This window comes from Equus quagga, chromosome 5 (genome assembly GCF_021613505.1).
Source record: "Equus quagga isolate Etosha38 chromosome 5, UCLA_HA_Equagga_1.0, whole genome shotgun sequence".
Classification (NCBI taxonomy): Eukaryota; Metazoa; Chordata; class Mammalia; order Perissodactyla; family Equidae; genus Equus; species Equus quagga.
The window spans coordinates 6,117,410-6,130,953 of record NC_060271.1 but is presented as its reverse complement, the minus strand read 5'-3'; the positions used below and the strand labels follow the sequence as shown (position 1 = coordinate 6,130,953).

At 61.8% G+C, this 13,544-nt stretch overlaps 1 protein-coding gene across 4 annotated transcripts in view; it reads right to left on the bottom strand.

Annotated features, from left to right (window-relative positions):
* The window catches only part of LRP8 (LDL receptor related protein 8), a 77,455-nt gene extending 63,920 nt beyond the window's left edge, over positions 1–13,535 (bottom strand). For all 4 annotated transcript variants that reach the window (XM_046662658.1, XM_046662659.1, XM_046662660.1 and 1 more), the window contains exons 1-2: positions 13,366–13,535; positions 12,449–12,568 (exon numbers count right to left, since the gene is read on the bottom strand). In XM_046662658.1, the coding sequence (XP_046518614.1) occupies positions 12,449–12,568; positions 13,366–13,477 (232 nt within the window). In that variant the 5' untranslated portion in view covers positions 13,478–13,535. The remainder of the gene's footprint in view (positions 1–12,448; positions 12,569–13,365) is intronic.
* Between the last annotated feature and the right edge of the window lie 9 nt (positions 13,536–13,544).

Here is a 13,544-nt window from a genome sequence, read left to right as displayed (position 1 = left end):
GGCAACACTCACGCTGGGCACTGGGCTCAGGGCAGAAGAGGTCCATCCACAGCCCCCCAGTGCTGTGTGCTGGACCACGGGGCCTCACAAGGCTGGCGCACTGCCAGCCTGCTGACCAGGAGACAAGCTGTCTGGAGAGATGCCACCTTTTCCTCCAGGCACAGCACAGCTGTCTTCACCCTCCACTCCCCTGGGAGGTGGGCTGCGGCTACAGGAGGCAGCCAGCGTTTACAGGGCCCGAGCGTGCGCAGCCCACCAGGCCCTGAGCAGCAGGGGCCCGAGAGGGAGTGGGCCTTACCCGAGGCCACACAGCACGTCAGCTATCACAGGCCAGGAAGGGACACTGAGCAGGCCTGAGAAGGTGGGAGGCAATCTCTGTGAGCAGAGGCCCCAGAAACAGAGCTGGGACCTGAGGGGGTCAGGAAAGTCACAGGAGGCGGATCTGGGGTTGAAAGGAAGACAGATTTTCTAAGAGGAAGAGCTGTCCAGGGATAGAAGGAGCTATCCGGTCGGTTAGTGAGCTCTCTGTCCCTGGAGGCATTCAAGCCAAAGGTGGACACCCCCACTCCACCCCCTGCTGCTGAGGGAATTCCTGCATTGGGATGGGGGTGGGGAGGCTACTTTGGCCCAATAAGGATGCTGCTCCAGCCCCAAGAGCCACAGCTCACTCATTCATTCACTCAACACACATTCACCAAGGCCTGCTCTGCCAGGCCAGGGACAACAGGCACTGGGGGTGGGTGGGGCAGAACCAGAGAAGCCTCCTCTCTGAATCTTCCCCACCCCCATCCAGGGAACGTGAGGCTGGAGCTGGGCAGGGGACAGAGGGTGGAGGCCCTGGCTGTCCACGCTCCATGTCACAGGTCTGGCTCCTCCCCTCTAAGGGACCGAGCTCCTTTATCTTCCAGGGCACAGGGCCAAGGACTGGGCAGGGTCAGACACAATGCAACCTCCTCCTGCGCCCCACCCCTCCGGAGGTCCCCGAGGCTCTGGGCTCATTTCCTAATGAGGTCCCCGGAAGAACTCTTCCTAATTAAATTAGGACAGTAAGTTATGGCCTGGGCCACAGAAAGAAGGGGGGAAAAAGAGCCTTTTGGGGGGCTCCCTAGCCCCTCCAATCCACCCAGCAGTGCAGCAGCCCACACAGGAGGGGATCCCTGAAGGACAGACGGGAGATAGAGGTTCAGAGGAGGAGGTCAAAATAAACCCAGAGATCCTCAACTGAGTACTGCCAGGCACTGCTCTTAGTACTTTTCGTAAATTAACTCACTCAATCCTCCAGCCACCTCGAAGGTTAGGTACTGATGGCTCCATTTTACAGACAAGGCACGTGCTCAAAGAGGTGAAGTAACTTTCCCAGGGTCGCACAGCCAGGGAGCCATGAAGTACGGACTTGCCCCCAGGCAGCCTGGTTAGAGGCCCTGTGTTATCTGTGCCACGGTACAGCCTCTCATGGGTGAGGCTGTGCTTGCAGGAGCAGTCAGAGGTGGGGAGCCTGGGGGTCTTCACGTCTGTGGCTCCCACCTGGTTGCACAGCAAGGAGTCAGGCCTGGAAGGGGGTGGGAATCTGAATTTCAAAAGCTGCCCAAAGTGACTCAAACTCCTGATCCAATCCTAACTCCTTCCCAGTACAGGCGGGGAGACTGAGGCCCAGGGAGGAGCAGAGACTTGCTCAGGTCACTCAGCAAGTCGGTGACAAGGTGAGGCTACCCGGCTCCTGGTGCGGTGGGGCTGAGATCCTGGGGCTGGCTCTCAACAGGGTTCAGGTAACCAACAGCGACAAGGGCTCAGCCTCTGTTCCTGGGGGAGAGCTCGGCACAGGATCTGCACATGTGGGAGAGGCCAAGGCCAGGGAGAGGGCGGGCGGGGTCTGGGAGAGGAGGCGGCCAAGAGACGGGCGGCAACCACACGGGTTGGGATGGCAGACCTCTGCGCCCTGGTGTGGCGCCATCCCTGGGGCAGGAAGAACCCACTGGCTGCACGGGACACAATGAGGTTCCGGGTACTTTACAGGGGCCGGGAATGCTCACTGCCCACGTGTGCAGAGCAGGAGCCTGAGCTCAGGAGCCTGGCTGTCCCAACCAGGATGTGGAGGGACTACAGTGGAAACCCCCGTCTGGCCAACACTGGGAGGCCGCGCCTGTCCCTGCAGCCTCGAGAAGCAGGCAGTTATGGCAGGTGGGGGAGGGGACGGGGAAGGGACACCAAGAACGTCATCCACACAGCTGATATCAAGTCTGCCCCGGCTGCTGGCGGGTATTAAAGAGTCGGCGGGGTCAGACTCAGCAAAAAAAGAAACAAGCAGAAACGCCCGAGTGGATGGAGGTTCTGCTAATAGATAGTCGGGTCCGGCTCTGCACGTCCAGGTTGGGCCACGTTCCTGTGGGAGGCGCTGGCCTGCACTGCACAGCCCCGGCTCCCTGTTCTGGGCCCCCTGGGCCTCAGAGGAGAGGGTCAGCTCCTTGGACCCCCCACACCTTGGGCCTCGCTGTGGCAGACTTCAGCTCCTGTGAACACCCTGGCTCTCAGGGGAAAACAGAAGAAGCCCAGAGAATTAGGGCTGAGAGGGGCCTGGAGATGCCCCACTCCCAATGAGCAGAGACCCCAAGAAGGCAGGGACCTGCTGATGGCCACCGGGCCATGGAGTTTGCACCAACCCCAGCCCTCGCTCAGGATGGGGTGGGCAGGGGCCCGACGGCAGGCTGCAGGCTGAGGCTTGGTGGGGAGAGGCTGCCGTGGCGGGGAGCAGGCTGGGAACAGAGACGGCTGGCACCTCTCCAGCTACAAATAATTCCCCGCCACAAACAGCCCAGTGGGGAGCTTGGGCCTTGGCCTGGCTCGGCTGCCTTGGCGGGCGTGGGAGGAAGAGCGTCACCTTGGCCTCGCAGAATCTGGGTGTCCAGAACAGTCACCTCTCTCCTGGTACACATCCCTTCCTCAAGCACACACACCCCATGCACATGCACGTGTGCTTGTCACATGGCTGAGAGAGGGTTCTGAGGGTGAGGGGCAGCAGACGGCAGCTTGGGGTCCAGGAAGTGAAGGAGGGAGCGGGGAGGAACGCTGGCCTGAACGTCCCTGGATTCAGGCCACCGGGAAAGCCCACCCTTGGCCTCCAGCTATCCACTCGAGCAGCTTCACCTGGGCCCGATGGGGCCTTCCAGCCTGTCATCAGCTGCCAATCCGGATACCCAACCATGCCAGGCCCGGCTGCTTAACCAGCTCCCCCAGGCCACCTGGGAAGCAGTCACCCCGGGGCCCCCCAGCGGATGGGAGAGGGATAAGATGCCTCCCACATCCCCCCCAGCCCGAGAGCCGCCACTCTCCCAGGCAGCCTCGAAGCTCCCGACTGGCCAGCTGACCACATCCCTCCTGCGGCCATCTCAGCAGTGCCCTCCTGCGTCCTTGGTGGAGGAGGAAAGCTGCTGACGGTCCCTTCTACTTGGTGTCCCCGTGCAGGGCCATGGGCTCGGGAAGGGGAAGGCGGATGCCCACTGTCAGGGCTGGGCTCTGGGCAGAGCACTCTGCACCCACCTGCGCCTCTGAGAGCTGGGCTCATTAGCCTGCTTCACAGACCGAGGGTTCAAAGTTCAGAATGGAAGGCCCACACCAGGGACCCCAGCCAGTGGGTGGTGGGGCTGGTGCGCCTAACACCATTTTTCTCCATCACTCACACATCCACCCCAATCATGGCACAGGAAGAAGGCAGAAGGGAAAGTGGCCCAAGGAACCTGGGCCTCAGGGCTGAGTTCTGGAAGCAGAACCCAAAAAGTCCAGCTACCCTCCATCTGCCTGCCCAGAATCCACCTACCAAGCCAGCGACACTCCTACCAACCCTCACCAGGCAGCAAGGAGCTCGAGGGCCAAAGGTCTCCACCCCCAGGCCAGGACTGGCCCTGAGCCCAGCTCCAGGGACAAGGAATCTGCTCAGGGTGCTGGATGCAGGGCAGGTGGAGCAAGGACCAATGGGTAAAGGGGAAACGAAGGACAGAGAGGGATGCATGTCCGCCGAAAGGAGACCGTCACTAAATTACGGAGGATTCACGCGAGGGATAGCATCCGGCCCTTGAAACAGTGACGTGAATCTGCTGTTATCAACATGGAAGCGTGTATGATGTCGGAAGACGACAATTGTCATAGCACATCCTCATTTTTGTTAAAAAAAAATACATGCATTCATGCACACCAGCTCACATGTGGAGAAAAACCTGTGGGAGGTGCTGCTGACACGGGGAAATCACCCAGGTGACAGTGACCTTCCTCTTTTCACTTTTCCATACTGTCTGTGCTTCTTTTATTACAAGTATGAAATTACTTTTACGTAATCAGAAGAAGTTACTGCCATTGGAAAAATAAATGAAGAAAATCAACCGAAGCGAGTGTCAGCTCAGCACTCCCCTAGCTGTGCGGCCCGGCTGAGCCCCTGTCCTCCCCGAGCCTCCAGGTCCTCACCAGGAAAATGGAGATGACAACTAACTCGGGGGCCACCTCCTCCCAGGACGGCTGCGACGCACAAATGCTGTGGTTCTAATTGGCTGAGGGGCTGGGACCCGAAACAGTTTCCAGAGTGGGAGCATAGAGTCCTTTGTGGCACCTCAAGGTCAGTGACCAGAGGAGGATGGTGGCCACAGGCCCATTCCCATGGACTCCTGGATTGGCAGTCCTGAGAGGTTTCGGGCTGTCCGTCCTGCCATGTTCCGAGGGGCAGGTGTGTGGAGGCCATGGGGGACACAGGAGCCCAGGGCCCTGCCTCTCTGAGTGGGGCAGTCACCAGAGGGCGTTCCGGGCGACAGAGAGCATCCTGGGTTCCGCACCCCCAACACGGCCAGCTTGCGGGTACCTGGGCTGGGCCCTGACAGGGACACAGAGTCAGACCAGGTGCGGGGGCGGGGACCTCACTGTCGGACCCCTCCTGAGCCACTCCAGCTTCGGGGCTCTTCCCTGGGCCTGCGACAGACCGCAGCTGGTGAGAGAAGCCAGGGCGGGCATGGCTGTCAATTAAAACTGCTGCCTGAGGGCCCAGGTCCTGCCTGAGGGCACCCAAGGGCCAGGACTGCACAGGAGGGAGAGGGACACCCTGGGCAGGGGCTGGCAGAGAGGGACGCCTGGGTGCCCGGAAGGGAAGGCAGGCGGCAGGCACACTGTGGTTATGGCTGGGACCTGTGAAGGCCTGTCTCCCTCTCACTGCAGCCAGCCAGGCGTGGCCCCCTCCTGCCACTGCCCATGGCCGCCGGGGATCAACTTCCCTGGGCTCTTCCTCAGCGAGGCGCGGTGACAGTGGGGCGGGGCATGGCCGGGGTCGCGCAGGAGCAGCCCCCAGCAGGGCCTCGCCTGTGGCTTCTTCTGCCAATCGATGCTGTTATTTCAGTGAGCTCCCAGCAGTCTGGGCAGGCAGGGCCAGGCCGCGGCGGTGGTGGCCCGATGGCCCTGCGGGAGCCCAGAGCCCTTTCCGTGCAGGTTGACTTGCTGGAGTCCCAACCCCTCAGGAGACGGCAGGCGGTGACGGTGGCAGTGGGTGGGAGGGCACTGTTCCCACTGGAGTCCCGCTGGAACGGAGGACACCCCAGCTCTGAGAATGGGTCCCCGTTGGCACCTGGAGTGGATCTCCGGCTGCCAGGGCCCTGGTTTCACCGTCTGAAGCCTCGGCTGCAAACGCTCCTGTTGCAGGGCAAGCACCAAGAAGCCCAGGCCTGCGGCCGGCCGCTGCCTCACGGGTGCTTTCTGGGCTTCAGGTGACCCAGCTTACAAGAGGGGCCTGGTTACGGTCCCTAAAGGACGCCCAGCTCCCCTCTCCAGAGTCAAGGGCCCGTCAGGGCCTTCTCAGAAGCTCCTGAGGCCCCCATAGCTGGTGATAAGACCAATATCTTACCCTCCAAAGTGTGACATTTCCTCAGTCCCATTCATCATTCACATGCCACCCCCAAATGCTGCCTCTGTGCCCGGCCTTGTGGTCCTGTGGTCCCCCACCTCAAACTGCTCACAGACTCTCCCAAGCAACCCAGAGCTCCTACGATGGGCTGTGACACGGGTGCACAAGGCCGTGGGCATACAGACACGGGAGCAGTTACATCACACCAGGAAGATGGGGAGGGCTTCACGGAGGTGGCAACGAGCTGGGTTTTGAAGGATGAGTAGGAATCAGGGAAGGACAATCCAAGCAGAGGGGAAAGTATGTAGAGTCAGGGAATTCCATGGGGGTTCAGAGAAATGAAGACCACACTTGGGATGCTCTTGATGACTTGGGCTCTTGGAATTTTCCGGAGGAAGGATGGTAAACGGGGAATGACACTCCCAGAGTGACTGGGGCCGACACTTCTTGAGGTCACCTGCATCAGCAACATGTTGCTAGGTCCTCAGTTTCCCTAATCTGTACAATGGGAAGAATAATCACCACCTCACAGGCAATGGCCAAGAGAGGCCTTCGGAAATTCAGGACCACGGGAGGCTGGACAAGCGGGCCTTAGGTTGGGGCTATGGGGTCTCCAGAGAAGAGGCCCTCTCCCAGCCACAGCCCCCAGGCCAGGGAGGCACTGCCGGACATTGCGGCCACTCACCCGCTTCCTCCACACCCTCAGAGCCCCAGCCCCCACCCCCGCAGGGTGGACAGAGAGAGCTCGGCGAGGAGGAGCCTGAGGAAGACTCCGACCCAGCAGACGGACCTGGTCAGACAGATCCTGTCTCCACCACTCGAGAGTCAGGACACTGGCTTAAGAGTCACTTCTCCCCTTTGAGCCTCAGTTGCACCCGTTATTAGTAATTCCCTTGAGGGAATTATTTATTTTGGAACCCCTAGTGCCCAGCACAAAGCTGGCAAGTGGACAACGTGGAGAAGAAGGATCTGAGACTGAGGGAAGAACAAGGACACGTCGTGGGAGCTCAGGGACTGGGAGGCTGGAGGACAAGGGTCAGGGAAAGCCACCTGGGGGAGGTGGCATCTCCACCAGGCCTTCAAAGACTGGGTGCTCTGCATGTGCAGCGTCTGCAGGGCTGGTGTTGGCGGTGCTGTTAGAACTGGGGCCCCGGGCCTGGTTCCACAGCCCCAGAACACAGCCCCGCACCCTCCCACAGGCCCTGGCCTGGCTTCCTGGGGGCGGTGCAGGCCTGGCGTCTGACCACGAACCCTGAGGCCAGGAAAGCTTCCACTTGGCCACATCCCTTTGGAGAGGGGACACACGCAGCCCACTCCGTCAGCCCTTGGGGCTTCTTCTCGCCCTCTCCCGGGGGGCTTCTCTCTGGCTTCACTTGCTGCAGCTACTTCCCCAAGGAGGGGAAACTGTCAAGTCAGCTGCCTGCAGACGGCTGGGGGGGGACAAGCCGGCCAGCCCTGAGCCTGCTTCACCGGGGCCCCCAGCAGGCCCGGGAAAACCAAGGGGCCCCAGAGGGGAACTCAGTCCCAGGGGGTCAGGTGGGAAGGCCCACGGGAGAGCCTTCAGCACACAGTCCCAAGGCCTGCAGAGGCCAGCCCTGGAGGCACAGCCCTGGGCCTAGAGAAGAGGGGAGCTTGGGGCCTGCTGGACAGAGCCCTGGGGGCTGTGGGGCTTGCCCCCCTTCCCAGGAACAGCCAGGAGGAAGGGAGCGCAAGGCCAGACAGGACGACTAGCCTTGGGACATGCCCATGGCCCAAGGGAGGCTCTCCTCTGCCGCTCCCAGGGCCCCAGGCCACTCACTCACTGAGAACAACCAGGCCTGCTTGCCTCCTGCCTTCCCTCGGCCCGTCCCTGGGCACCTTTCTCCACTTCCAGGTCCATCTCAGGGCTGATGGCATCGGGCCACCCGCACTGTGGCTGAAGCCAACCCCCGCTGCAGGAGCCTTCAGACATCTGGCTAACAAATGGAGGCGGGGGAAGCAGGGGTCTGGGTAGGCAGGGACCTAGAACCTCAGCGAAACTCCTCCCTCCAACAACGGTCAGACCCAGCGCCATCCACTGATCACTCACTGTGCACCAGGCACATCATCTCGTTTAATCCTCACATCTCCACGTGGGAGACGCTGTTGTCACTCCCAAGGCCATTCAGCCAGGGTGGCTGCTCTGATAGAAAACCAGGTGTGTCTGAATCAGGACTCCACTGAGTTGTGATTTCAACACAGGTCCCTAAGTCCCCTCTCCCAACTCCTGTATCTCAGCCTTAGAGAGACAGGGTAGCAGTGAGGGCTTCCTGGAGGAGGTGACACCTGAGCTGAATCTTCTAAGATAACAAAAAGAAGGTAGCCGGGTGAGGGAGCTGAGAGAGTATTCCAGGCAGACAGAATGGCATGTGCAAAGGCCTGGAGGTCAGAAGCAGTAGGAGGGCCAGAGTGTGACAGAAGCTACAGTTTGGTGTCGCAGGCTCATAAGAAGAGGTGGGAAGAGGCAGGAGAGGAGTGGGTAACAGGAGCTGGTTACAGAGGTCCAAATGCAGAGGAATCTAAGCTGACTCTATCCTATGGGTATGTGGGAACCTCAGGAAGACAGAATGGTGGGGTCGCCTGGTAGATGGAGGAACTGAGGTTCAGAGAGGAGGAGAACTATCTGTCTGATGACTCCATCCACAAAAGGAGACCCAGCTGGGCCTGGTGTCCGGAGTGCGAGGACGGGGCCGAGGCCAAAAGCAGGTTGCAGCCCCGGCTGGGAGCTGTGGCGGAGCTCTAACTAATTACACGGCTGCTTCCAGCAGGCCTCAGCTCCTGCAGCCGGGCGCCGCCCAGCAAGGAACGCTCGGCCACGGGAGACCTGGCTGCGGCCGCTCTTTATTAGAGCTGGGGCGGAGGGCTGAGGGGCTGGGGGAACAGGACAGCCCAAAGAAGCCTGAACAAGGGAGAGGAAGCTGAGCCCAGAACTGCTCCCCCGTCTACCCACAAAGAGAAGTAGAGTTCTCCCAGAGTCTGGGGGGTTGGGGGCCTGATGTCATCTCAAGATGGGGAAACAGAGGCCTGGGAGGACTCGCCCAAGGTCACCAGCTAGGGCTTGAGACAGCACAGGCTCCAGAGTTGGGCACCTGCATTCACACCCCAGCGATTTCACTTAAAAATCATACACCTTTAAGCCCGTTACTTCGCCCCTCTGTGCCTTTGTAAAATGGGGTTAATGCGGATGCTTCCTAGAGCTGCCCCACTGTCCAGAATGGAAGCAGGCGACCCGTGGAGACTCGGCACAGGGCCTGGTCCTCAGCAAGTGCTCGCTGTTGCTGCTGTTACTCTGGGAGCAGAGGGGTGGCCCGTCTCCGGCCCCAGACACTAAGGAGCAACAGGAAACTGAGGCCAAGGGGCCAGCTGGCCTACGTGACGCAGGTCCATGCCACCTCCCCTGGCTGGGCCGCCCCTGGGCTTCCTTGGGCCTGGCCCTCCGGCTTCCAGCCCCTTCCTCCACTTTGAAGGCCCTTTGAGCAGGGAACTGAAGCCCCAGGAGCTTTTCCTGCCCCATCCTGCCGGCTCTATTCGTGTCTCCAAAGGGCCAAGTGCCACTTGCTGCGGATGAGGAGCAGGACTTAGAAGGCCTTAGCTGGAGTTACGGCTCCAACCCTGAGAAGCTGTGGGACTTTGGGGGACTCATTTCACCTCTCTGAACCCCAGTTTCCTCCTCCATGATATGGGGACTGTATCACCTATGTTCAAATGGTAAGCCCTGAGGGAACGGGATTTCTTTCAAGGCCTGGCTTAGCTGTCTCCTCCTCCAGGAAGCCTCCCTTGGCTTCCTCAACATACAAGTTCCCTCCGTCAGCTCTCGATAACCACCAGCCGCATTCTGGCCCCACTGGGAGCTTGAACTCATTTGCCTCACACAGACTTCACTTACAAATTGCAATCCCCACTTTGCAGGCCCAGAGAGGCACAGAGGTGAGCGGCTCAGCCCTTCACCGGGTGGAAGGGTTGGAGTACTGAAGGAGGGGGTCGGATATAAGGCACGGAGGAGCCAAAGCCCGGGGGAGGACAGTTGGAAGAACGCAGTTTGAGCAGGTGGCCAGAATAGGGGGGACTCCCCAGAGGGGGACGGAAGGGGTGAGGAAAGACCACTTTCAAACACCTGGCCCGACACAGCCACCCGAAGCCCCCGCCCCCTTTCTTGAGGTTTCTCTTTGTGGCTCCCAGGGGTCCCTTTCGAAAGACCTCGGAGGGGTGAATGCTCACCCCTCCCCTTCTCCTGGCCAGCCCTGTGGGAAGACTTCCTACACGTGTAACCTGCCCCGGAGGAACAGCACCTGTCGCCACCCCCGCCCAGCCCAGGCAGATGAGGAAACAGGCTCAGGAAAGTGGGGCCGTGGGGGACAACACTGGGTACCAACAGCCAAGCCCCCTCCCTCCACGTCCTCCAGCTCATCTGCTTTTGTTCACTAACTCTCCGCCTATGATTCTGCCCGTCCATCTCAGCCCCAAAGCAGGAGCCCAGATGGACCATCAGAGCCCCCCTGGACCCCTCTAGGGCCACCCAGCCACCCACCACTTCACTTTTCCATCTTGCCCAGAACCTCGCATGGAGATGAAAAGCGACAGGCCCCACATTCAGAGTCTGGCTTTCCAGCCCCTGGATCACCCTCCTGGGTCCTTCTGCACCACACTCCCCACCGCGGCAGACGGTGCTCCTGAGCTAGGAGGCAGGCGGACATCCTGACCAAGTTCTGTCACTCAGCTGTGTGACCCTGGGCAAATCACTCAACTTCTCTGAGCCAGCATCCTTATCTACAAATGGGACGACAGGATGAACTTCTGCTCCTCACAGCCACCCTCACGAGACCGTTATATAGATTCAGGGAGATAAGGTAAAACTAGCCCAGAGATGCAGTTTCTATTTCCCTGCCTCAGCCTCGGCACTCACGCTGTGAGGGGACCACAAAGAGCAGCTCCCAGTGATGAGAGCCACTTTAACACTCTACCGTGGCACGGCCATGTTCCTAACCTCAGCAGCTCTGGGGAATGGCCGGGCTCGTGATTAGGCTAAGAACTCTGGAGTGAGATGCTGGAATTCAAGCTCCTACTTAGCAGCTGATAGCCGTGGCACTTGACCTCTCCCAGTCTTTTTGTTTAGTCTGTAAAGCAGGACTGTTCTGAAGACTAAGGATTTATATAAGACAAGCCCTTCCCACAGGGCCTGGCACACGGCTGCCAGTCAGCACGTTACTCATTACTCCCAATTATGCCACTAGACCTGGTCCTCAGAACCAGGGCAGGAATCATTAGCCCAGTGGTCAGGTGAGGAAACTGAGGCGGGAGGCAAGGATGTGCCCAAGTCACAGTCGACCTGGGTTGGGTCTGAGAAATGAACCTGGCGGCTGACTGGCAAACGCCAGAAAAAAACCCTGGACGACTCAACAGACAAGGCCTGACCAGGTGTCCCTCTACCCCCGTCCTGAGTGGAGTTGTGGGTCTGCCCACCTGGGGCCCTCCTCCGTCAGACGCTCTGCTCCCGGGCCTAAGGGGTGGCCTGTTCCCCAAAGCGCGCCAGTGCCCGGCACACAGCAGGCGCTCAGGGACGAGGAATGAATGACTGAGGGATGGATGACCGCCGGGGTCCTGTTTTTCTGTTCCTGGAACGACACTCCTTCCACGGCCCAACTGCCCGCTAACTGCATCCTGTCCCAGACATCCAAAACCGCGTGCACCCCAAGAAAGAACTTCCAAAGCAGTCACCCCCGCGTGCAGAAACACCACACTTGGCAAGGGCGGCCAGCCCCCCCGCACATGGCCGGGGGTTCACGCGCGGCCTCGGGATCCCACGGCCCCTTCCAGGAAACAAACTCTTCCTCCTGGCCCCCTCCTTCCTGGTCTGCCCCATGACTCATGCCAGAGCCGGGCAGGCAGGAGAGCGCGGTTAACCAGGGTGGCACGGAGACGCCTTCACCGTGACTAGGCAGAACAGCAGCCGCCCCGCCTGCACCTACTTCCCGGGGGACGAGCGCGGGGGCGTGGCCGGGGCGGGGCCGGGGCAGGGCCCCTGCGCCCCGGGCGCCGGAAAACTGCACACACACCCGCTCCGCCATTGGCCGCTCCGGCCACGGGGACCTGTGGGGTGGTCCTCGCCCAGCCAATCAGGGGCCCCGGGGAGCCCATTCATTCACAAACCCGAGCAGGAAAAGAAGCGCGGCGAGGCCCGGCGCTGCGTGGAACTTTGAAGCCCGCGCGCGGTGCGCGGGGCCGAGGCAGGAGTCCGGAAGGGCTCGAGCGCAGAAAGCGACGCCCGTGCGGGGACCGTCGCGTCCCCGCCCACAGCTCTGGCCCAGCGAGCCAGGCGAGGCGCGCCCTTCTCCCGGGCCGCGCCGCCCCGGGCTCCGCCTCCGGCCCATTAGGACGCGCCGGCCGCAGCTCCAGGCGTGTCGCTGAGAGCCATTCAGCCCCGAGGGAAGCAGCGCCCAGTTAGCTTCCTGGCTGCGGGCTCCGGCGATGAGGTCCACGCAGGTGGCCCGGCGGCGGCGGCGGCCACGTGCGCGCTCAGCATGGCGCCCCCCACCGTTCCATCTCCCCCCGCCGGCCACTCACGGCAGTCGTCCTCGTCGCTGTTGTCCGAGCAGTCGTCATCCTCGTCGCATCTCCACACGGAGGGGATGCAGCGTTCGTTCCGGCACCGGAACTGGTTCTCTTCGCACTCCTTGACCGACCCTGCGCGGGGGAGAGGGGGCGTGAGCCGGATCCGCACCGGCCATGCAGTCCTGGCCGCGGGGAGGGGTCTACTGGGGTGAAGGAAAGGGGGCGATGCTGGAGCCAACGGCCACGGGGCCCTCGGGCACCCTCGATCCGGAAGGAGGGCAGGATGGTAGGGGTTCCTGTGATGGCGGGCTGCTCCGTGGCACGAGGCTAGGCATACACAGTGGGTGTCACACGATTTAGGTATACCTCCCATTCAGACACGCACACCCGCACACTCGGCGCACAGTCAGAGATCCACGCAGACACAACCCACAGGGAGCCCCCGAAACGCCGGGACACACGCAGTGGGCGCTGCGGGCACATCCCCCTCGCATGCAGCCCCTCTTTCAAGGCGACGCGCAGAGTTCCCCGGAAACGTATTGTCAGGCAGGGAAGTCGCCAGGCTCCGCTCACGGCCGCCGCAGAGCGCGCGCGTCCAATAAACCCCAACGGCGAGAATCACACCGCCCACCAGAAACCGTCAATGACCATCCCCCGCAAAGTTCCCGGCAGGCCAGGCCCCCACTGCGCCCATCCCCCAAGAGCAGGTGCCCGAGGCCAGAGCCCACGCCACAGGGAGCCGGGGGGCGGGGGGTCGAGGGCAAATGAAGGGATAGCGGGGTCTCGAGGAGCCTACCCCACCCGGGCGCCTCGGCCAGGCCCGGACTCAGGGGCCTCGCCGCCCCCCGCCCCCCGGTGGAAAGCGCCGGGCCGCGCTTTGTCGGCGACTGTGGCGGCGCAGAGCCGGGCCAGGGACCGGCCGCACGCACCTTGGCCGCCGCGCAGAGGATCCGCCGCCGCCGCGAGATGCTGGAGCCGCAGCAGCAGCAGCAGCAGCAGCAGCGCCAGCGGCCGGAGCGCGCCCCGCTCGGGGCGGCCCATGGCGGCCCCGGGCTCCGGCCGCTGCGCCCCACGCACCCGGTGCCGCCGCCGCCGCCGCGCCTCAGCC